This window comes from Sorex fumeus, unplaced genomic scaffold (genome assembly GCF_029834395.1).
Source record: "Sorex fumeus unplaced genomic scaffold, SorFum_2.1 ptg000002l, whole genome shotgun sequence".
Classification (NCBI taxonomy): Eukaryota; Metazoa; Chordata; class Mammalia; order Eulipotyphla; family Soricidae; genus Sorex; species Sorex fumeus.
The window spans coordinates 47,486,413-47,509,791 of NW_026606059.1; the positions used below are offsets into that span (position 1 = coordinate 47,486,413).

At 35.4% G+C, this 23,379-nt stretch overlaps 1 protein-coding gene and 1 pseudogene across 10 annotated transcripts in view; one reads left to right on the top strand and one right to left on the bottom strand.

The window, feature by feature from the left end:
• PHF20L1 (PHD finger protein 20 like 1) overlaps nt 1-23,379 on the bottom strand; it is a 76,624-nt gene that overhangs the window by 39,178 nt on the left and 14,067 nt on the right. For 4 of the 10 annotated variants that reach the window (XM_056112247.1, XM_056112222.1, XM_056112213.1 and 1 more), the window contains 6 exons: nt 13,059-13,230; nt 12,832-12,916; nt 6,994-7,082; nt 6,691-6,780; nt 3,332-3,545; nt 2,657-2,785 (listed from right to left, as the gene is read on the bottom strand). In XM_056112247.1, coding sequence (XP_055968222.1) covers nt 2,657-2,785; nt 3,332-3,545; nt 6,691-6,780; nt 6,994-7,082; nt 12,832-12,916; nt 13,059-13,230 — 779 coding nt within the window. Of the gene's footprint in view, nt 1-2,656; nt 2,786-3,331; nt 3,546-6,690; nt 6,781-6,993; nt 7,083-12,831; nt 12,930-13,058; nt 13,231-23,379 lie in introns of all 10 variants that reach the window. The other 6 variants (XM_056112232.1, XM_056112226.1, XM_056112230.1 and 3 more) reach the window with 6 other exon arrangements.
• LOC130023519 (uncharacterized) lies at nt 12,164-12,283 on the top strand (annotated as a pseudogene).

The following is a 23,379-nucleotide window of genomic DNA, read 5'->3' on the forward strand; positions in this document are numbered from 1 at the left end:
CTGAAACAAAAATAAAATTTTGAATCTTTCACGGTGTAGAGAAAATGGAGTGAATAAATAGAGGAAAGAGAGTGAATACAGAATAAATTTTATTTATTTACTATATGGACAGTAACCTGTCCATATAGTTTTATCTAGATCTATTATAAAATGAAGAGAATTACATCAGAGCAGGATGAGATGCTATCATGATAGTAGTCCTATTCCTCACAGTGAAAACACTGTGAACGTGTTGTCATGTTTCAATGAAATTAGATAACAAAGGCAAAGGTAAAAAAAAAAAAACTACTGTAGATCTAAATCTTCTAAGTAAAAGGAAAGACAATAAAAATTTCAAATCTGTTTTCAAATGCTACAAAAATATCAGGGAAAGGAGATATAGTCTGAAGGGGTGGAACACAAACTCTGTACACACCAGGGTCTCAAGTGCAACAAAACAACTTAACTCCAACCCACAGTTCACCACAGGCAGTGTGGTCACTAAGTACCAGAGGACAGGAGCAGCACTGCCTCATCAGGCAACAGCACCCAATTCTCAGGCCCATTCACTAGGTTGAATAGAGCATGAAGTGGCTCCTACACCCTAGCACTACTGGAAAGACCCTGTTAAAAGACAAACACAACAACAACAAACAGGCACTGGAGAGAAGAGTACCAAGGCCAAGTACGCACATCCCACTGACATGAATTGAAATCCCAGCCACACAAAGTCTCCCCAAGTACCACCTGAGCACAAGTGTCAGGAATACCCAGGGTCACTGTCACGTGTAGTCCAACACTGCACGCACGGCCCCCTAGCCCCAGCCCGAGCCCCAAATAACAACAAAAACATTTTTAATAAAATAGGAACTACCATTTGTTCACTGGAGGACTCAGAGGGCAAGTACAAAGTCTCTCAGCAGAAACCAGAGGATGTTACCAAGGAACCAATATTTGAATTTCCTTGAGGCACATGGTGAAATGGTTATTTTATCACCCCACTTACTGTCGTTTTAAGACAGCATAGAGATAATGCAGCATTGTGAACTGAACTGCTTTTCAACTTATTGATGTGTTGGGTATTCAATCTCAGTAAAGCACACTGAAGACTATATTGACTGAAACTAAAAGTGGTCATCCCGATTGTAGGAAAAAACTGTGATGCTGGCATGCTGGCACCCGTGCTGCACTGCACTCACTTCTGTCTTCCTTGGTCTTGGCTCTTCCCAGTAGTGTTGTTTCGAGCTGGAGAGAGTATTGTGGGTAGGGCACTTACACTGCAAATAGCGGATTAGGATTTGATTCCTGGCACCCCTTATTGTACCCCAAGTCTCGCCAAAAGTAATTCATGGGTTCAAAGACAGATCTAAATCCTAAGCACAGCTTGGCATGGCCCCCAAAACAAAACTCAAGTGTAGTTTCAATCTTGGATCCTAGGAACTATAAGTTTTATTCTACCTCTGCCACAATACAGAGAACAGGATTCCATTATTTTAAGGCACAACTGAAGTCTTAAACAGCCATCACAACAGGATTTGGAAAATCATTTTGTCTTCTGCCAAAGTAAGTAGATTCTAAGGAAAAGATGTAATGGCTATTTTGACTAGAAAAATTTCCTGTCCTGGGCCAAATATATCCTTTATTAGAGAAATGATCTTATAAAAAAAGTTTTATCATAAAAATATTAGCAAATAGAAAACCTAAATAGGCCCACCTGTTAAAGCCAATTATAATCAGTACAATGAACTCTAACTAGTGACTCTAAAAAATTCTCAACTGGGGAGTCATCTTTAAAGTGGGCTTCCACTCTTCACAAAATGGTGAAAAGGTTAAATTTATCTTTATTCTTGGATCTAACAATTAAACCAAGTTCCTTCAAATTATTTAAAAGAATGCCAACAAAAATTCATATAGCTTTATTAGGTCAAAAGCATTGAAACTCATTTTGTCCTTGAAGTAAGAATAGATGACTGAATTATTTTAACTGCCCTTTTAATATACACTCAAAAATTAGGTACGCTCACAAGCTCACAATGTCTTTTAAACAACCATTAGGCTGAATAGACTTTGAATGTGGTAAGACTGGCAATAATTATAATAATTAAATCCTTTTTCAAAGGCTAAGATTTTCAGTGTTTTTCATTATCCGAGCATTTATACATTAAAATAAAGCACATTTAATAAATTTTCACTCTACAAAACAACCTAAAGGATAGAAATTCAAATTTATATTAGTATTTTTACAAAGAAAATAAACAGATTCAGGAGTTGAATTTAATTTCAGATTCATATTTCCAACCATACAAAGTATCATCCTTACTGATACTTACCAAGAATAAGAAGTTTGAACAATTGAATTTAGAGTCTCAGACACTATATCATGACAACTCGGTAAGCTGGTTAATTCAATTCTTACAAAAATTAATACCACCACAAGGTGATTTAAAAACTATGCAATTGTATAACATTTGAGCCTATTAATCCTCACAACATCCCTGTGAGGTAGGTATAAGGTATGTGGCATTTTTCAAATTTCCAACAAAAGAAGTTAGTAATAGCGATCTTGGAGAATCAGAATAACTGTCTTTCTTAAGAGGTTAACACACTGCTTTATCCAAAACAAACTTCTGTAAAACCAAACCCTCCAGTCCCCCCAAAAATAATCATTGTAGTTTACCAGTAATCTTGTTAAGTCGAGCTCTCTTTGCCTGAAATGAGTTGCCTTGATTATTTTTCCTCTTGTTTGATAATGTGCTCTCTGGCTGTGGAAAGACCATCTTTGGAACGTTCTCTACATGAAGTCCTACTTTTAATAGAATACATATATAAGAATTTATCTATAATCCAAGGTTAAAACATGAAAAAATATTATATTTCTTAAAAAGTGTGTTGCATTTAACTCTTTAATGCGGAGCTTGACACAAAACTTTAAAAACCACAAATCTCTGCAACTGATACTTTAGAAGTGGAGTACAGTGAGCATGTGTTCCTTAGGGGAGAAATGCAGGAAGGAAAATCACTGCTCTTTTCATAATATTTGCTGAAATATATGCAGAAGCACTTAAGGAACTTAGAAAAAAAGAAAAAAGAATCCGCTGCCAAGAAGTTAGAAATAAAATCTTAACTCATTTCTCTTTACAAATATTGTGGGTTTCGACTGTGAAATACCCATCTTACATAATCAATCTTCAGATCTCTCTAAAAGATACTGATAATAGTTAAGCATATTTTGTTAGGGGGGAAATGACTAACACTTCAATTATACATTCAAAATTACAGTAAGGGATTTGACCTATTCACTACCTGAGTTTCCCTTTGCAATAAGAAGTGAACACAAGAACATATTTTGTACCAAACGTTTCACTAGAAGTGGGTAGATCTTCCTTCTTCTCCACTTCTGTTGTGGCTATAGAGCTTGGAGTTTCTTCCTTCTTTGTAGGTACTTTAAACCATTTTCTCTCATCTTTTTCTTTATCTTTATTGCTGTTAGCGCTGGTTCGAGGTTTGTTCCCTGTTTTATTCTTGGCTGCAGCTGCAGCAGCTGCTTTGACTAAAGCTATCCAATCCTCCAAAGGAAAAATACAAAACGTATTTAGTATTAGATTAAATCAAAATTTTATTAAACTAATGAAGAAAAAAGTTTCACATTTTCAAAGCTTTCACTGATATGCAAATATAAAAATATCAAATTATATTCATACAATAGATTAACAACAGACCAATTATATCTAATGGATCATTTGGATTACATACCTTTTCTTAAAACTAGAACATGAATATGCCAATAAGATGTCCCTTAGATATATTTTCACAGAAATAAAGTCTAAAATACCTGATGGAATCTATGACAAATATGTAATGCTGCTAACCGTCTACCTTAATACTTCATGGTTGCTTTGAAAGTTGAATTGTGTATCTTTTCTGTAATACAAAGGACTATAAAAAAGAAAAATTAACTACAAGACAGTGTGAAAGGAGAGAGGAATAAACAAACTATTATGGGAGAACAAAAAAATAAGATTTTGACTAAATGAAGACTAGTAGAGAACAGTGAAAATAATTGGTGAATTGTACTCTGCCGAAACATTTAAGGGCAGAAGGAAAGAATAAAGTATAAATGGATACGCCAAACAAAGGAAAGCATTGAACAAACAGAAGTGAAGGTGCACATGATGGGCAATGAATAGTCAACTAAGTAACTAGTCACGACCAACTTTGAGACTGACAATGAAATAGCAAGGAAGAGTATTACCACTCAAAATAATAGGAATCAATAAAGTAGAAAGAGAAACAAAAATATAATCAGACAAAAGTGCTAAATTCAACACTGACCACATTATTTGCAGTCTTACTAAGAGCAGTAGACTTACTACTGGATTCCAAAAAAGGAGGTGGGGTAGGGAGGGAGTTGGTAACAGAAATGCTGAAAATTTGCCCGGAGTAAAGATTCATATTGTAACTTCTAAGTTCTTTTTTCAAAGAAAACTATTTTAAATATGGAATTCACAGCAGTTGTTTACTTTATAATTTTACTTTTGTTTTAATTAAAAAAATGTTTTGGTCTTTGGCCACACTCAGCAGTGCCCAGGGCTTACTCCTGGCTCTGCCTTCAGGGATCACTCCTGATGGGACTCTGGGTTCCATATGGGGTACCAGGGATCAAACTTGGGTCAGCTGTGTACAAGACAAACACCTTATCTATTGCACTATTGCTGTGTCCACTTTTGTTCTCGTTTAAAAAACATCAGCCATAGCAATGTTGATGGACTTGCTCTGAAAATCTAATAAAAAAATGAATACCAAAAAAATTTATAAATAGTAAAAAACCTAGTGGGTCACCAATCTTTAACACAGAAAAAGGGAAATCTTTTTTTCAGCACATTCCAGAAACGTAAAAAGAATAGAAGAGATAAAGATATACAAAGGTTAGAGAAGTAAACTTCCAGAGTGCGAAAATTTGGTATCTTGGTCTTCGTTAATTCATTAGAAAGATACTACATATCTTTTTATTTCTAAAGTCTATTTTTATACTAAATTCTACTTTTACACTATATATTTTTATACTAAAGTCTACTTTTATAGGTATTCTCAAAGTGTTCAAAATCAAGACGATAAATAATGCAAAGACAATTCTGAGAGAGAATCCTTCCCCAAAATGCTGAATTTAGCATACTTCCTAAAGAAAAACAAATGAAGATTTATTGGGGAATGAAAGAATCATAAAATGAAAACATTTATAGAAAACAATTCTACAAATATTTTTAACATGTTAATAACTAAAAGTTATGATAAACACCATGATTCCAACTCATATGTGGTATAGAGAAACCAAACAAATGAAAGAACTAAATCACAAAGATAAATTTTTAGACTACAAGGCCATAAGACCATATTAATGGTTACTGAAAAGATGGATGGATGTTCATTAATCTGGCAAAGGGGTCAACTGTTTGGTGAAGGACTGAATTAGAATTTTAATGATGAACTTAATGAAGCATAAAAAGATGCTAAATTTTAATGATGTGTACCTGAAACATGTTATAAAGTGACCTCAATAAAAAGTTGAAAGTGCTTTATCGTCTTTCAGTAGTTTGTATTTGGCATTAGTTTAAATGCAATTTACATCATGGTGTAAATAACATACTTAGAAATATTCAATATGCCAATAAATTTTCACTTTGTAATTTTACCACAAACCAAATTGGTTCAGTGTCTCAAATTTGGGGGCTGGGAGGGGAATGGCGTTCAAGTTTTAAGACAAACACTACCTCATGAATAACCAGAATAACCGTTGAATAACCAGAATGATAAAGCAATGGTTTTAAAGCAAAAAATAGTATTTTACTAAATACGTTCATATTATACTTTAGTCTCCAATGCTTTACTCTCTGTGGTAACAAGAAATGACACCACTAGATGATTAAAAGAATACTTTATTTATACATACATGTATATACAAGTAGGAAGACACAAAGCAATTTTGTGACCAAAAATATTTTCATGTTAAATTCCATCAAGGAAAAAGACTACTAGGGGATTATTTCAAAACAAAAATCTTTGAAAACCATATAATTTAAACAACCATCTTTTTGAAGATAACATGAATACTACTTGAAAATGTGGTGCACTGTATTTCCAAATGTATGTACACACACACACACACACACACGCACACACACACATACACAACTGCGGCAAATAAGGTGATTTCAATTCATTTCAGGATGACATTTTCACTGCAGATACAGAACAAATATGTAGCGTATTCCCATATTAGACATTGTTTATAGCTTACTTTCAAATTAATTGTAGGTCCAGGTGCTGAAAATCCCAAATAACAGCAAAACATAAAAGAAAATATTTTCAATTTCTACTGGCACCTTTTCTTTCTAGTATTTCAGAAAACATTTAAATAATGGAATCATGGTTTGAACTTTATCCCAGACTCTCCTTCAAATGCTAATCATTTAATCTAATTTGGAGCAGTGACAGATCAAGTAATACACTGCTTACATCTATATGACTCGGAGAGCCCTACCTTCAACAGCCTACAGAGTGTCAGGTAAGCGCCTTTTAAAAGAAGATTAACGATTGATTTACAGAAGAAAAGAAAAAAGATGAGAAATTCAATATAAAATTTTTCTATTAAAATTAGCTTTCTAAGTGCTACTATATATCAGGAAAACAACAAAATTTTAAAAAGGCACTTACCTCACTTCCCATAGACTGGTTACACGATCCAGCTGGGTCGATAGGACAACACCAGCTTAGTGGATGCTGGGATTTCACCTGGAACAGAAACTAGTAACCTATAACTTTAGCAGGTCTAAAACCGAATAAGCAAAAATTAAGGGTAAAACTTATTTTACATTCTATGCTTCTTTTTCTTGCTGCTATTTGGGGCTATCAGCACATAATCCTACAATTAGTTCACTTTATATATACTTTTTTGATTGTTGACCATTCAGGATGATATCCTTTGAATAGTTAAGAATGCTGAACACTCACTCTTACCTGCCCCTTAGCATCTTCAGGCATGGCTTTAATGTGCATTCTTTTCAAACAACGAATTACTCCGTCATAAAACTGAACTGTAAATGTTCCTGAAATAAGAGCAGATCAAAAACATTAGAATATATAATTCAATAGTAAACCCTAAAATCTAACAAGTAAAGCCTTCATATAAATAAACACTGTGATCACAATAACTGCAAACATCTAGCTTTTTTTTTTTAATAGTTTTTATTAGTGAAACACCATGAGGTACAGTTGTAGATTTACCAATTTTTGTGCTTGGGTTTCGATTATACAATGATCAAATACCCATCACTCCACCAGTGCCCATTCTCCACCACCATGGATCCCAGTATCCCTCCCACCCCCATCCCCCCCATCCCACCCTGCCTCTGTGGCAGGGCATTCCCTTTTGTTCTCTCTCTCCTTTTGGGTGTTGTGGTCTGCAAAAAAGGCATTGAGTGGCAATCATGTTTACTGAAAGTAGATGCATAGTCTACTCTCAACATGCATCTCCCATCCCAGGAGGATCCTCCCAACACCCTTTATTTGGTGCTCCCTCCTCTATCTGAGCTGCCCTTTCCCCTAGAATGGCTGGCTGGCCTCTAAACCATGAAGTAATCCTCCTGGTACTGATCACGGCTATTCTTGGGTATTAATCTCCTATTTTGTTACTTTATGTCCCCCAGATGAATGCAATTTTTTTAAATGTCTATCCCTCTCTGACTCATTTCACTTAGCATGATACTTTCCATGTAGTACCATTTGTATGTAAATTTCATGACATCATCTTTTCTAACAGCCACATAGTACGCCATTGTGTAGATGTACCAAAGTTTCTTTAACCAGTCATCTGTTCTTGGGCATTCAGGTTACATCTACCTCTCTTAAGAGTATATCTGTATTAAGTTTACTTTTCTCTAAAAAACAATTCTGATTTCCCTTTAAAAGTATACAGATTAAGTCTTGCTTTTAAATGCGATTTTGACTTTTTCTGAAAATTTTTTGAAGTTTATAACTGACATATCTGATTTGAATGTCCAATCGATACAGCATATTCACTACGTATGTGAAGTCCTAAATCTGATCCTGGGCACATGGTCCTTAATGCACTACTGAAGATAGCCCCGGTGGCTCCTAACCACATCTAGAAGTGGTTCCAAAAAAAAAAAATGTAAAAAGATCTCAAATACATATTACTATGGTCTGGAGAGAGACCCAGCAGTGGGGCTTTGCCTTGCGCGCAGCCAGCCCAGCCGAGCTGGGGTTGATTCCTCTGCCCCTCTCGGAGAGCCCAGCAAGCTAACAAGAGTATCTTGCCCCCACAGCAAAGCCTAGCAAGCTACCCATGATGTATTCAATATGCCAAACACAGTAACAAACAAGTATCAAAATGGAGCCGTTACTAGGCCCACTGGAGCAAATCTATGAACAATGCTACATATTACCATATCACTGTCATTTGTTGTTCATCGATTTACTCGAGCAGGTGCCAGTAATATCTCCATTCGCCCCAGTCCTGAGATTTTAGCAGCCTCTTCCTTCCTTGTCTTTCCCAACGCTGCCGTATTGGAGGCTCTTTCAGGGTCAGGGGAATGAGACCCGTTATTCTTACTGTTTTTGGCATATCGGATATGCCACGGGTAGCTTGCCAGGCTCTGCCATGCTCAAATACATGACTGATAAAATGTCATCATTTACAGAAATGTCTACTTGTACTGAAAACATGTACTCTCTTTGAATTTTCTCTCCAAGTAAATAACAAATATCTGAAAGAGGAGAAACTATTTTGTCAGGAAAAGGTTATTTGTTTGGAAATATTAATGAACTGGCAAATAAAAATTATGGATTTATAGGCTATTAAGCTTGAAAACACTTTAGAGATTATCTAGGTAACTTTTGCTGATTAGAATGTGGAGGCTAAGTGCTAAAAAATCCAATGACAGATACTCAGCTAAAGCAGCAATAGAGACAAACCTAATGCTCCAGTCTCCAGGTAACCTTGCCTATCATCCCATCCTGCTTGGATGATTCAAGATTCTGTTTGCATGACAACTGCAAAACAATCTTCTTTAACTGCATGTGTGAGGCCCTAAATATGATCCTGGACACATGGTCCTTAAAGCACTGCTGAAGGTAACCTCGGTGGCTCCTAACCACATCATCGATGCTACATTTTCAAGTCAAGAAAAATTACAGTGATTTTTACACTTATGGAAATTGCAATGTATTTCTAAAATCTCCTATTAAATGACAATAAAGTGCCACTTTAAGACATTTGACCTTTACAAATAAATATAAAGGTAAAGGCCCTCCCGTTAATCGTCGATTTGCTCGAGCAGGCCCAGTAACGTCTCCATTGGAGACTTTGTTGTTACTGTGTCTGGCATATTGAATACTCGGTAGCTTGCCGGGCTCTCCGAGAGGGGCAGAGGAATCGAACTCGGGTCGGCCATGTTGGCCGCTTGTAAGGCGAACACCCTACCACTGTGCTATAACCAATGAAAGTGATGTTGTCTTTGAAGCTAGCATCAACATCAATGACAAATGTTCAAAGATTGTCCTTTTTTAAAATGTAATACCACTGACACATATCTGATCACAATATCATATACACAAAGACCTAAACTCATTTCTAAAATACTGTAAACTGAATGAACAAGGATGTGAAGACATTTAAAAATTTTGCGTGTGTACAGATGCATCACACTACCATCATTCCTTGTCCTCTTCTTTCTTCAACGTGCCTTCCAGACAAGGATATTTCAGGTTCCTCACTACAAGTGTGCATTCATCTCCTCCTGATATGGCTTATACTGTGCTGTTCTTCAGGTCGATGCCTTCTCCTTTCCTAATTCTAGTTTACTAACAGCTCTTTTCAAATTCTTCCTTTGCCCCTTTCCTTCTACTTTTATGAGCATACTACAAATGTGCATATTAACATGTTGATACTTCTTAGTTTTGGTTAGCTTACTCAGCAAACATAAGGCTCCCTGTGATATTTTTTCCATTTTGTATGCTGCGGGGAGCACAGAGGGGATTATGGCAAGTGTGAAGAGAACGGGGAAGGTTAAAACACCACACTGTGCATATAGAAATCACCAATTCTTACAGTGGAGACTTTTTAAAAATAAGCTATATTTATCAATAGTTAAGGGAACACTCAAACTATTCCTGATATTACTTACACACCATTATTACAATAACATAAAGCTTAATTTGCTACGGGCAAATGTGAACATACAAGTTTGGCCTTGAGAGTATCAAGCAAGCAGCTATATATGTATAACTCCAAGGAGCAGTAGTATGGATGGAAGGTTCCAAAGTATACAATACTTAAACTGATCTTAGGTGGTTGGAGAGAAAGTCTGGTAGGTAGAGTGTTTGCCTTGCACTGGCCAACACAGGCTCTGATTTCTGGCACCTCATATGATCCCCCAATCTGGCCAGGAATGACTCATTAGTGCAGAACAGGAGTGAGTCCTGAGTACTGCCCAGTGTGGCCCCAAACAAGACAAACCAAAAGAAAAAAAATTCCCTAAATTAATTTTAGTTAAAATAATTTTTTTCTGTTTTAGGTGGATTCAAATGCTATGCACGAGAGTTACTCCTGACTCATGAACTCAGGAATTACTCCTGGTGGTGCTTGGGATGCTGGGAATTGAACACAGGTCGGCTGCATGCAAGGCAAATGCCCTACCCGCTATGCTATCATGCCAGCCCACTCATTCCACAAACTCTTACTGAGGACTCTGAACTAGACATAAGTGGAGAGCTAATGTTAAGCAAGATACTGGAATATGAATTCTGGTTGAGACAAAAGGATAACTCTCAAACTTAACTCATGAAATATACCTCAACTCTTCCTGAAATAAACGAGCAGCAATAAACTCATGTCATTGTATTAACTTACTACTACACTGGTAAAGGTCTTTGTAAAGATCTATAACAATTTCTAAGTAGGCAATTACGATTTTATGCTTCACACCTGGTAATCTTTGTTAAATCTCTTTTCAAATGTTTGTAGTCCTCTATATTCTATTACCAATTTTTTTCTCATTGTTCTTTAAATCCCTTCCATGATTCCCACTAACCGCCAAATAAAAACCAAACTCGTTAGCAAGATTACAAGATACTTCTAATACTTTGCTTAATTCCACCTTCTTCTCCTCCTAGTCTACCTCTTTTAAAGAAGTCTTTTTCCCTCAAATCATATGAATGTTTGATGTTCCTTAAATAGTAGCATGCTTCTCTTCTATTCTGCTGCATATACCATTTCTTCTGCTGAAAAATGCACTTTGGCTAACTTCTTTGTCTTTGGGGACACAGTTTAAAGGAAACATACCCTAATTAAGTTAAAAAGCCTTCATGTACAGAAACTCAATGTGCATTAATTTAGTTAAAAACAAGTGGTTGAGTTGAAGAAATAATTGTAAAAGAAAACTAAATAGATATTCGCAAGTATTTCACAACCACTATGAATAGGAAATGTATATAATAGGGCCCAGGAATTCAGGTAAATTGCCTTACACACAGGCAACTCTAGTTCAATCCCCAGCACCACTTAAGGTCATTCCCCTGAGTACCATCAGAAGTGATTAGTGAGTGCAGAGTCAGTCATAAACCCTCAGAAGCCTTGGGTGGAGCCCAAATAAAAAAATAAACAAATTTAAAAATTATTAAATAAAACAGGTAAATTAAAGATCTGAATTTCATTTCTTTCCAGATAAATGTGTAACTTGCATTTAATCTTTTAAATGTTTTTGTTCAGATTTACTAGTGTTATGCCACACTGGTATTTTTGATCTGCATTAAACGTTTCTAATTACTTCAATAACTTGTTTTCAATAATATACTAGAAACCACAAAAGCCTATTAGAAAAAATTAACTTTCAAGACTGGAGAGATAGTACAGAGACTAAGACTGATACCCAGCACCACATATGGTACCGTGAGCACTGCCAGGAGTGATCCCTGAGCAAAGAGCCACAAGTAAGACCTAAGAATAGTACTTGTGGCCCCAAATCCAAGGAGGCCTACCTCCTCCTACTGGCCTACTTCTTTTTCAGAAAAAAAAAATGAACTTTTATCTGTGGGGATTAAGAAAAAAGGGACAGGGCCAAAGTAATTAAGGAAATCCTCAAATTCCATATTCAAATTTCATATTCTCATCACTTCTCGGCCTTTTGGCTAAGGTCAAATGTAGTATCTGGTCTTATCAAATTCTCATCCTTTCTTAGAAAATACTGTACAATATTTCACATGCAAGTTGAAACAGATTTGAATTTTCCTACTTAGACTTTCCTCTCACTTACATTGAAATGTTTACAACATTTTCTTAGCCAACAAACTGGATACAGAGAAAACAGAAATAAATGCATATAATATCAATCTGAATGAAAAGCTAAAAAATTTTTACTATTTATCTCTATTAGTATAACATGTATATATCATGTAATCACATTCTTTATAATATTAAATACTACAATAAATTAGAAGGAAATTCATAAGCATAAATAAAGAAGACCAAGGAGGTGATTCGAGTGAAAGACCATATACATCTGTGAGGCCCTCCCTGGCTTTGATCTCTGGCACCAATGACCCCCTGAACAATGTAAGTAGTGGCCATAGTGGACCTCTTAGAGTGGCCATGTACCCTGAGAACTGTTGGGTGTCGAGCCCATAACCAATTAAAGAGAGAGAGAGAGGTGGAGGGGTAAGAGGGACAGAGAGAAGTGACTGCTCTATTAACATTTACCAGCTGTAATTAACATTAGGAATATGGTTAAATGTTACTTTAAATCCCATTTTAAGTCTTTCAACATTTCAAATACATACCTTCTTTGTTAATTGCTTCAATCTTGGCAGGATAATATCGACAGTCTGTCCAACGAGCCAGAACTTCTTCTCCAGCTTTAAAATCCTATTTTAAACAACTTTTAAGATCAATACCATTTAAAATAAATACACATTTCCATAATAGAAGTTTTTAATAAAAATCAAACAGAATTCTTCTTAAAATATACCAATAAAATAGTTGGCAAACGAAAAAGCTTACTACTTACAAAGAAATCTTCCTCATCTTTTAGCCCTTCCTTTCTCAAGGAAGGTCTTTCAAGGGGTCGCAATCTATTGCTATCCCAGTAAATCCACTCATCATAACGATGACTCCAGCGCTCAAAATGGACCAACATCTTGCCCTCCTCATAGTCAATTTTTTCAATTCGTGATGGATACCTCAAAAGTAAAAAGGAACATCACATGAAGGAAAAGTTCTTATATTTTTATACAAAATATTAAAAGCACTTCACTGAATTACTGCTTACCACTAAAAACCAAAACAATATGAATTCATAATTATAAACCATCAACCAATTTTTTTCTTTTGGTCTCTTAAAAATAGAATGTTCTCAGAACTTAATAAACATTTTGATGTACTCCAAGTGGAAATCTAAATTACCAGTTTGGGTAATGTCATAACATGTATCAAGAGTCTTATAAATATTTATTTTTTTAAATGTAAGAGTACTGCTCAGTCAAACACACTGCAACCTATCAGACGATGGAACTTCTGTATATTCTCTTCTTTCTCCTTAGCTTGAAGCTGCCCTTCCCTTCTTTTATGTACTCTTTCAAATCTTGGTCTATGGAAGAAATTTTCAAATTGATTTGGTCAACTCAACACCTTCTTTACCTTCATTCAGTAACCAAAGTGCCCTCCAATGGTACCCAAGGTTACAAACCTCATTTTTCAGTGGCTGGTGTCACCCCTTTAAGAAATATTACCTTAAGGTATACCTCCCACCACCCCTATTAGTCTTGCTGTACTCTATTTCTTCGACTATCATTCACTGTACAAGAGCACACATTGTGCTACAGAACTGCATTTCTCATCAGATGACCCCTGTGAAGCACAGAAATTCCAAGAAGGCCACAAGTAAATACCAAGCAAATAGGGGGTGACGGTATAAGACTAGAAGGCCAATGGTAATAGCAGGATAGGGTTGGGGGGAGAGTTAGTCACAGAAAGGAAACAAGATTGAAAGGAGGCCAAGGTCAGAAAAGGCCGAGAAACACTACTGCATACCAGTCAACAGTTTTGATTCTAATTCAAGTGACACTCAAAAAAGTCCTATAGTGAAACAAGCTCAAAATACATTGGACTTTTTCAAAGTTTAACTTCCTAAAACTGAAAGCCTTCTTGGTGACTACCATCAAAAAGATGGAAATCAAGCATTCACTATTATTACTCTATAAACCTTTTATGACAATATATTCATTATGCTTCTCAATAGAAAAGCAAGAAGCATGGTATTAGTATGCATATCCTGATTTGTGAGCTTTGGCTTATAACTAAGTCAAGCTGATCTCTGAATCTCTAGCACGCAGCAGTGACAGAGGTATACCAGCCACTCAGAATACTTGAGATATATTAAATATATCTATTTCTTCAGAACTTAGGGGACTAGTAACCTGAGTATATAATTTTATATGATTTTATTATTTTTTTAAATTTTGTTCTGGGCCACACCTCACGATGCTCAGGGGTTTGTCTGGGCTCTGTGCTCAGGAATTACTACTGGTGTTGCTAAGGGGACCCCACGGAATGCCAAATACTACCCAGATCAGCTGTGTACAAGGAAACCACCCTACCACTGTTCTATTACTCCAGTCCTACAAAAACTTATTCCTAAATCTCTTAAGGCAAGCAACTGTGGGTAAGAAAAAAAATGGTGCAAAACATAAAAAAGAAAAAAAACAAAGGGATTAGCGTACTCTGTAATTGACACACCAGAGTCCTTCATTCAGAATGGTTATTTTTGTTGCTTTGATTGTTGAAAACATAAAATTAATCAGCTTAAGTGAAGCCAAGAAATAAATTTGTCCTTTGAGTTTTTGGGGTTCTCTTGGTTTGGATTTTGATATCATGTATCCACAACCCTAGTTTTTTATTATCATGCCATTTTACTATCAAGATATTTTCTATCAATTATAAAAAAAACTAGGGCTGAAGAAATACAGTAAAGAAAGCAAGGCACTAGGATTGCATGCAGCTGACCCTAATTCAAGTACCTAGCACCACATATGGCATTTTGAGCACAGCAGGTAGGGGGTACTTCTGAGTAGAACCAGGCATAGCCCTGAGCACACAGGGCATGGCCCAGCCCCTCCCCCCCAAGTAAAGTTTAATTCATAAAGCCCTCCCCAAATGGAAGACCTTTTAATTTCCTTTATTATCTCATCTTTTGAACAAAAAAATTAAGGATTTTCCTGGTTTTGTCTTCAAGATAGTTTTTACTAAATGAAATTTAAGCAGAAAGATCTGACTGGAAAGAAAGTAACATTTTCAAGAGAGAACATGGACTTCAGCAAGTCAGTAAAAATAGTTGTTCAAAGAAGAATGAAGGCTTTAAAAAGTAAGCCTGAAGAGTTTATTTTCTAGATATTTTCAAATTTTAATGTACACAGCCCCATACATGTAAAGTATTTCTCAAAGCAGAAACAATCTACATGAAACAGATTTATAGGTTTACTATGATTTGCATAATTCAAATAATCCCTTTTCATTAACATGATTCAATTCAATAATGCATCAAAATCTAAGTTCAAAAAATTTGAATCAGCATTGTATTTTTCCATTTTTTCAAAATTATTTCTAATTCTATTGACTGATAGGATGGCTGATGCAACAACCAAACTAAAACACTACATCTGAAGAAACTTCTTCAAGATAATTTGCAATGTTACATATGTTACATAAATATATGGAAATATCAGATAAAAACTAGGAATTAAAAGAACAAAAAATATCCAAGATTATCATCAATTTTAATTTTAAAGTATACTAATACATTTTTAATCTTAATAAAGTTAGTATAAGTATTACCATTATTTAAAAAGTTTGTATTTCTATTCACTTATGCAATATGTACTTTAATATGTAAGACAAGGAACAGCTGCTTTGTTCGTTTGCTAAGTCAAAAATAAAACAAACACTAAGCCTAATTGCAAAGAGCTTAATTTAAAAGAATCAGAAGATATCTTGTGTGTCACTTGTCTATCAACTTCTATGTTCTTTTCTTACTGAAGGTTAATTCCTCTCTCAATGTACGTACTTCATCTCATTAAATTCTGGCAACCATTGCAGGTATAGAAAATATAGTCCCCATTTAACAGATGAAGACTGTCCAAGATACATGTGGCAGAGTAAATTTATTGGCACAAAATCCTAGTAAAGAAATGGAATAAACTTGAATCAAAGTAATTATCCAACATGACAAATTGGCAAGCATATAAAAATCTTACATACGATGCTCCTAAAATTTCAGAGAAAATTAGGGAGTTTACTGATGAGGATGATGGCGGTGATTTCTAGGATTTGGAATTAATATAGCAAAAATATAAAGTATATGCACAGAACACAATTCATTTATTAAACTCGTTCATTTTCTTAAAACCTTATAAACTCAGTAAGGTTAGTCAGCAAGTCAGATAATGAGGATTCGGAGACAAGCAGGATATAATTTATATCTTCAAGGATCACATGCTCAGACTTAATTAAGATAAAAAAATGAGAATAGTGAGATAGGTACACACCAAAGAATTTTGAAATCGCAAACTCACAACAAAATGAAACTTTATTCTACAAAGAACAGGGAATTCCATAAACTTCGCATTTAATTTCAGCAGAGGAGGGGGAATCTGAACATCAAGATCTTTGTTATATATGTAAAACTGGCCATTTAACATACACTTTTCACAGTAAAATGATTTATCTGTTCTGGCAGCTGATCCACAGTAAATATGCTTTCACAAAGAGATAAAAGCAGTATTAAGCAAATGTATTTTATTATGAGTATTACAAGAATGTAAGATTTCTCTTACTGAATTTGAAAGATATGATAATACTTTTATTACTAACATGAAAATCTATTTAAAACAGACTTCAAAGGCAATCTTGTTGAAAAAACATCATAAACACACTTCAAGTCAGGAAATTAGAAAGAGAAAGCAGGATTATTTCCAAGAAATCAACACCAATTCACTACAGGTTGTCAGCACATAAATATACCCAACAGATTATTTAAGTATCACTAAATCTCCTTTTACAATTCTAAGACATCTGATAATTTTGGAGCACTTGGGTTACATCTTTAGTGGACAAGGTAATTACATCTGGGACAATTCTGCTTTCATCTATAAATATTGCATTGCCTCTTTTTTTTTTTTTTTTTTTTTTTTTTGCTTTTTTGGTCATACTCAGAGATGTTCAGGGTTACTCCTGGTTCTGCACTCAGGAACTATTCCTGGCAATACAATACTCAAGGAACCATATGGGATGCCAGGTACTGAACCCGGGTCAGCCACATGCAAGGCAAATACCTTACTGAACTATCATTCTGGCATTTAAAGAGTAGTAGGAATAGTTGTTGGGACACTATATGACTGAAATACAATCACAAAAAGCTTTGTAACTGTATCACGATGATTCAAAACAAGAATTAAAAGAGTTTATAGATTATAATTATTCACTTTGATTTGTATAGCATCTCAAGTTCCTGATTATATTTAACAGAGTGACTCTGAATTAAAAACTAAACCATCAATTCCAGCAATTCCTATATAATTCATCAAACTCACTCCTTGGTTCATAGATTTACAACAGAAGAATTAAGGATTCTTTGTAAAAGTAACTGTCTTATTATTTCCATCATTAATTCCTTCAATGAGCAATGAGATGACAAGTGATACAAGTGATACAATTCCTTCCACTCAAAATTTTTATTTTTACTTTTCTTTATTGAATCATCGTAAGATACAAAGGTGTTGGAACATAGTATGACTACAATCCAATCATCAATACTTTTGTCTTTTTTCCCCTGAATCAAGAAAAGCATCTAGAATAATGCTCAGTCAAAAACATTTATGAATATTACAGGAAAAAATCTGAGAAGTGAGAATAGGTTTTGAATTAGAAAACTAGGAATAAATAAATACCATATAGGGCATCCCATGAAGTCTCAAAAGAACCAAACACACCACGAGGATTCCTGATTTCTCAAAACCAAATTCTACATAACATTCTAACTCCTTAAATTACATGTTACTATCTCCCAGATAACAATTCCACTTACAAATGCTTGCATTGATTCAGTGACATTACTTGTAGAGAAAGTGATTGCTTCAATTCTCTAGATCTTGCCCTCAAATGCTATCTTTTATTAAAATCCTAAAGTTAGATGACGCAAACACAAGAATTATCTTCCCCAAAACTAGTTCTTCTTAGCTTATTTGGCTTAATGGAAATGAATGGCATTCAGAAATTTGAAAAGATGACATTCGAGAAAACTTTACAAGTCTTGCTGAATTAATTTTTTCTTGCTTAGTTGGGGATGCAAGAGTGGACAACTAACCTAGTGATGTTTGAGCATTACTGCTGAATGAGGGCTGGGGAAATCATATGGGATCCTGGGAATAGAACCGGTCTGGCCATGTGCAAAGCAAACACCTTAAACACTGTAAATCTCTCCAACCCAAACCCTTGCTGAATTTAACAGAGTACTCAAAACATGTAAATCTACTATACAATACATCAAGTGATTTCTTGGAATCCTTTTTGAATCAGTGCAGACAAAGATTACTAACAGAAAATTTGAACTGTGGTTATAACTACAAAGTGATCAAGAAGAGCCAAAACTTAAAAAAATTATTTTTACCTTCTATAATATTTACTCTTATCTACCCACCTTAGGGTAATTTATTATCTTATCTGATACCAGCAGTACCGTCATTCATGGTGTCTTTCACTGTTCAGAAAACAAGATTTATTGATTTTGGATTAGACCTATAATTTAATAAAAAAGTAGGCAGTGACCAAAGAGATTAGTCACAGAAGGAGAATGTTTTTTTTGTAGTATCAACTCTTTGAGTGTTATCAAAATATAGAGATGAGAAATCAAAAACAGGAATTACTGTTACAAAGAATTTCCAAAACTAAGTCACATTGTTAACTGTTTAGATAGACAGCTCTCTTCCCTTAATTCTGTGTAGAAAATGTTGCACGCTTTGTACAAATGGCCACGACTATGTGGGATTTTACAACACTAATCAAAATTTCTTTTCACTTATGAACTTTCAAAGCTTGTGTTTCAGTTATACAAGATCCAGTACCCTTCCCTCCACCAGTGCCCATTCTCCACCACCAATGAACCCAGTAGCCCTTCCACCCTGCCATTCCATCCCTCTCACCCCGCCCCACCTCTGTGGCAGGGCATTCCCTTTTACACTCTCTTTCCTTTAGGGTGATGTGGTTTGCAATAGAGGTATTGGGTGGCCATAGTGTTTGGTCTACAGTCTACTTTTTCAGCACGGATCTCGTATCTCAAGCGAGTCCTCCAAACATCCTTTACTTGATGGTCCCTTCTTTATCTGAGCTGCCGTTTCCCCCAGCATGTACTGCCAGCTTCCAAGCCGCTGAGTAGACTTACTGGTACTTATCTCGACTATTCTTGGGTGTTCGTCTCCCATTCTGTTACTTTATATTCCCCAGATGAGTGCAATCTTTCTAAGTCTGTCCATCTCTTTCTGACTCATTTCACTTAGCATGATACTTTCCATGTAGAACCACTTGTTTGTAAATTTCATGACTTCATCATTTCTAACAGCTACATAGTATTCCACTGTGTAGATGTACCAAAGTTTCTTCAACCAGTCATCTGTTCTCCGGCACTCGAGTTTTTTCCAGGTTTTAGCTATTGTGAACAGTGCAGCAATGAACATACAAGTGCAGATGTCATTTCGACTATACTTTTTTGCCTCTCCAAGATATATTCCCAGGAGTGGTATTGCTGGGTCAAATGGGAGCTCAATTTCTAATTTTTTTGAGAATTGTCCATACTGTTTTCCAAAAGGGCTGAATCAGTCAGCATTCTCACCAGCAGTGAAGGAGAGTCCCTTTCTCTCCACATCCATGTCAACACTGGTTGCTTTTGTTACTAATCAGAATTTCTAAGGGATACATAACAGAAAAAAATGTCTTTTGGAAGGCAAAATCATACACGAATACCCAAACTATAGCTACCCCATTATTCTTAGAAAGGGTTGATGAGCATGAGGCTACAGCAGAAATACCATCTCATACATATTTTTATAAGCCCCTTTATGTTCTATATGTTAACTGTAAAACATATAAGCATAATTTGAATTCAGGGAAGTCAGTCTAATTCATCATCTGTTTGAAGCACACAGACTTTTTACCTGTGTTGATAAGAGATAACCAAAAGGATATGGCAAGAGAAATTTCTTGATACAGATCTGGTATCAAATCCCCTATGTTTAAATCAAGGAACAGGGCTAATAATCACTGATAGGTGACAATCCACTGAGTAAAGTCAGTCAACATTACCCAATGCCCTAAAACCCACTGAATTTCACTGATTTGACCAGTCACTTGAAATAGAGCTTTTTTTTTAATTGACCCAACAAATTACTCAAGCTACATATTTTAGACATTTTCTTATTTATATTGGCAACATCTTATGTACATTTAAAAACTGACAATTCCTTATGCATTTTAGTTCATTCAGAGCACACTGAATCTCTAATTCACTATGTTCCAGAAACTGGCATAGGAATACAGCTACAACTCGAGATGAATCCAATTGACAAATTCAGTGGGTAGAAAGAAGAGAAAGAATACATTAGCTACTACAATATACTACAGCAGCACACAGAATACCTAAATCAAGTGTTCTCCCAGATAAAGCAGGTGTTTTAAGTTTCTTTAATCGGTTTTGAGCCACACCCAGCAGTGCTCAGAGCTTACTCCTGGCTCTGCACTCAGTGATCACTCCTGGCAGGGCTTGGGCACCATGCAGTGTATTGGGGATCGAACCTGAGTTGCTGCATGTAAAGCAAGCACCTTTTCCATTACACCCTCTCTCCTGACCCATGTCTTAATTTTTAAAAAGGTGAAGAAAACTTGAAACTGACTTAAATATAATCTAAATGTGAGCCAAATCTTATCAAACTGTTTTTGATAAGATATTCATAAGCAAGAAACTCTGGTAAAAAAAATTTTTTAAAGATGACTGAAACACAATATAGCTAAGAATTTCCTTCTTTACATATTATAATAATCCCCCCCAAAAAAAAACATGGTATTCTTATAACCTAGAAACATATCACAAATCTTAGTTTCCTGGAAGCATCTAACATTTACATTATGCTTCAAAATTTTCAAATCTGTTGCTTACCCACTCACTCATTAATTCTAACCCAAGAACATCACCTACGAGTATTTTCAGACAAAGTGCTTTAGATACAACATATTACACTTTAATAACACACTTAAGCAAAATCATTTTTAATTAATCAAACTAGATATTTCAAAATGAAGTATTAATTTTAAAAATCTAGAATTTAAAGAATATTAAGATGCAGCTGACCTAAGTTCAATCCCCAGCATCCCAAAGGGTACCCCAGGCCCTGCCAGGAACAATGCCAGAGCACAGAGCCAGGAATATCACACAGTGTGTCCCAAAATAAAACAAACAAAAAAGTAAAGAATATTTCGGTAATAGCTTAAATGCCAAAACCGTTAATTCTAAGGATCTCCTTTCATAGTTCACATCTTCTTTTCTGACACATTAATCTGCAAGACACACGTCCAATACAAGCTTCTTACCCATAACTTTGTAGAAAGAGCAGGTATGTAAGAATATATTTAGCTATGTATTTTCCTTTCAGAATATTGTGGTAGCCACCTTTTAAATGAAAGTTTTGTAGAAATCACTAAATTTTAACTCTGGTTCATATCCACCTCCTTAATCTCCTGATTTGTGAACCTTCATTCATATTCAGTTTTTTTTGTTTGTTTTTTGGGTCACATCCAGTGATACACTGGGGTTACTCCTGGCTCATACATTCAGGAATTACTCCTGGTTGTGCTGGAAATCAAAGCCAGGTCGACCGTGTGCAAGGTGAACGCCCTACCCGCTGTACTATCCCCACATAATTTTAACAAAATCCAAATGCCTGCAACTCAACTTTGTACCTACACATTCATTCTAGCAAGAACTCCCTTCCAAGACTACCAAAAACCAAAATTAATTCACGTTAACATGGTCAAACGCTGTCTCTTAATTTTGTCACAAAACTAAAACCTCAAAACAAGTTGCTCACCTAGTTCCTATTTCTTGATATTTAATGCTACTGATTAAATCTGATGCAGTCTGGTTTTTCTGTATTTTTTTAGATTATATGTGAGTTTAAAGAATTACACTGTGGCTTTGAATCCAGAGCAGTCTTCACACTTAAAAAATTAAACCAAAGACATAGTCCAGGGATAGAGATTTTGTGCATTGTGTTAAACTGAGCAGAGCTTCTACTGAGGATTCACATGGTTTCTACTTCGATTAAATTCTATTTTCTTAGAACCATGTGAATTGCTATTACTATTAATGTTAACACTTACTGTCTACCATCTGGCATATGCCATGAGAAGTTCTGATAAACCATCTTGCTTAATTCCTTGAGATTTAGAAATCATTTTAAGTTAGAAATTGTTCTTAGCTCCTAAAGGAAGCTCACAGAGCTACTGAACAGTTAAGTAACTTAAGTAAAAACAGGCAAAAAGTGAAGAACACAGTAATACAAAACTAACATTTGTCTGTACTGAAGACTATACCTTTAATCACATATTCTGAATCCTGCAACTAATGGTATTCAGTTCTCATTATACTACTGCAAGATTTAAAATATGGGGGGGGAGGTGTCCCTAAAGGGGTACTGAAAGGAAAAATAAGAAAATCAAATTACATGGGGTCAGGACGTGGCTCAAATGGAAAAGCACATGCCGTGCAAGTGCCAACACACTGGGTTCAGTCTCTGGTTGTACTTGATGGACCCCCCCAACCCTCTGGTAATGGCTCCTAAACCTTAGCACCACCAATGGCCTCAAAGAAATGAAATGAAATGGACTTTTTTCTCAAAATTTTTGTTAATTTGCTTTTTAGTCTAAACAAAAAGCCTAAGAGTAGTTCAAAGTATGGAAAACAATTACCATATTATACAAAATAAATGTATTCATCAGACATAAAACAGAAAGTTAAGCAAAGCAATAACATCGTTTTCTTTCACTAAATTTTTTCAAAAGGTAAATTGCAACTAACTATGGCTAAGAATTAAAGATCTCATTATATAATCCATCTAAGAATACAGCTTAACATTTTACATGTAAAAACTTGTCAGTATGAATTTAAGTATTAAGTTTAAGGGGCTGGAGCAATAGCACAGCGGGTAGGGTGTTTGCCTTGCACGCCGCTAACCAGGGTTCGATTCCCAGCATTCCACATGGTGTCCTGAGCACCGCCAGGGGTGATTCCT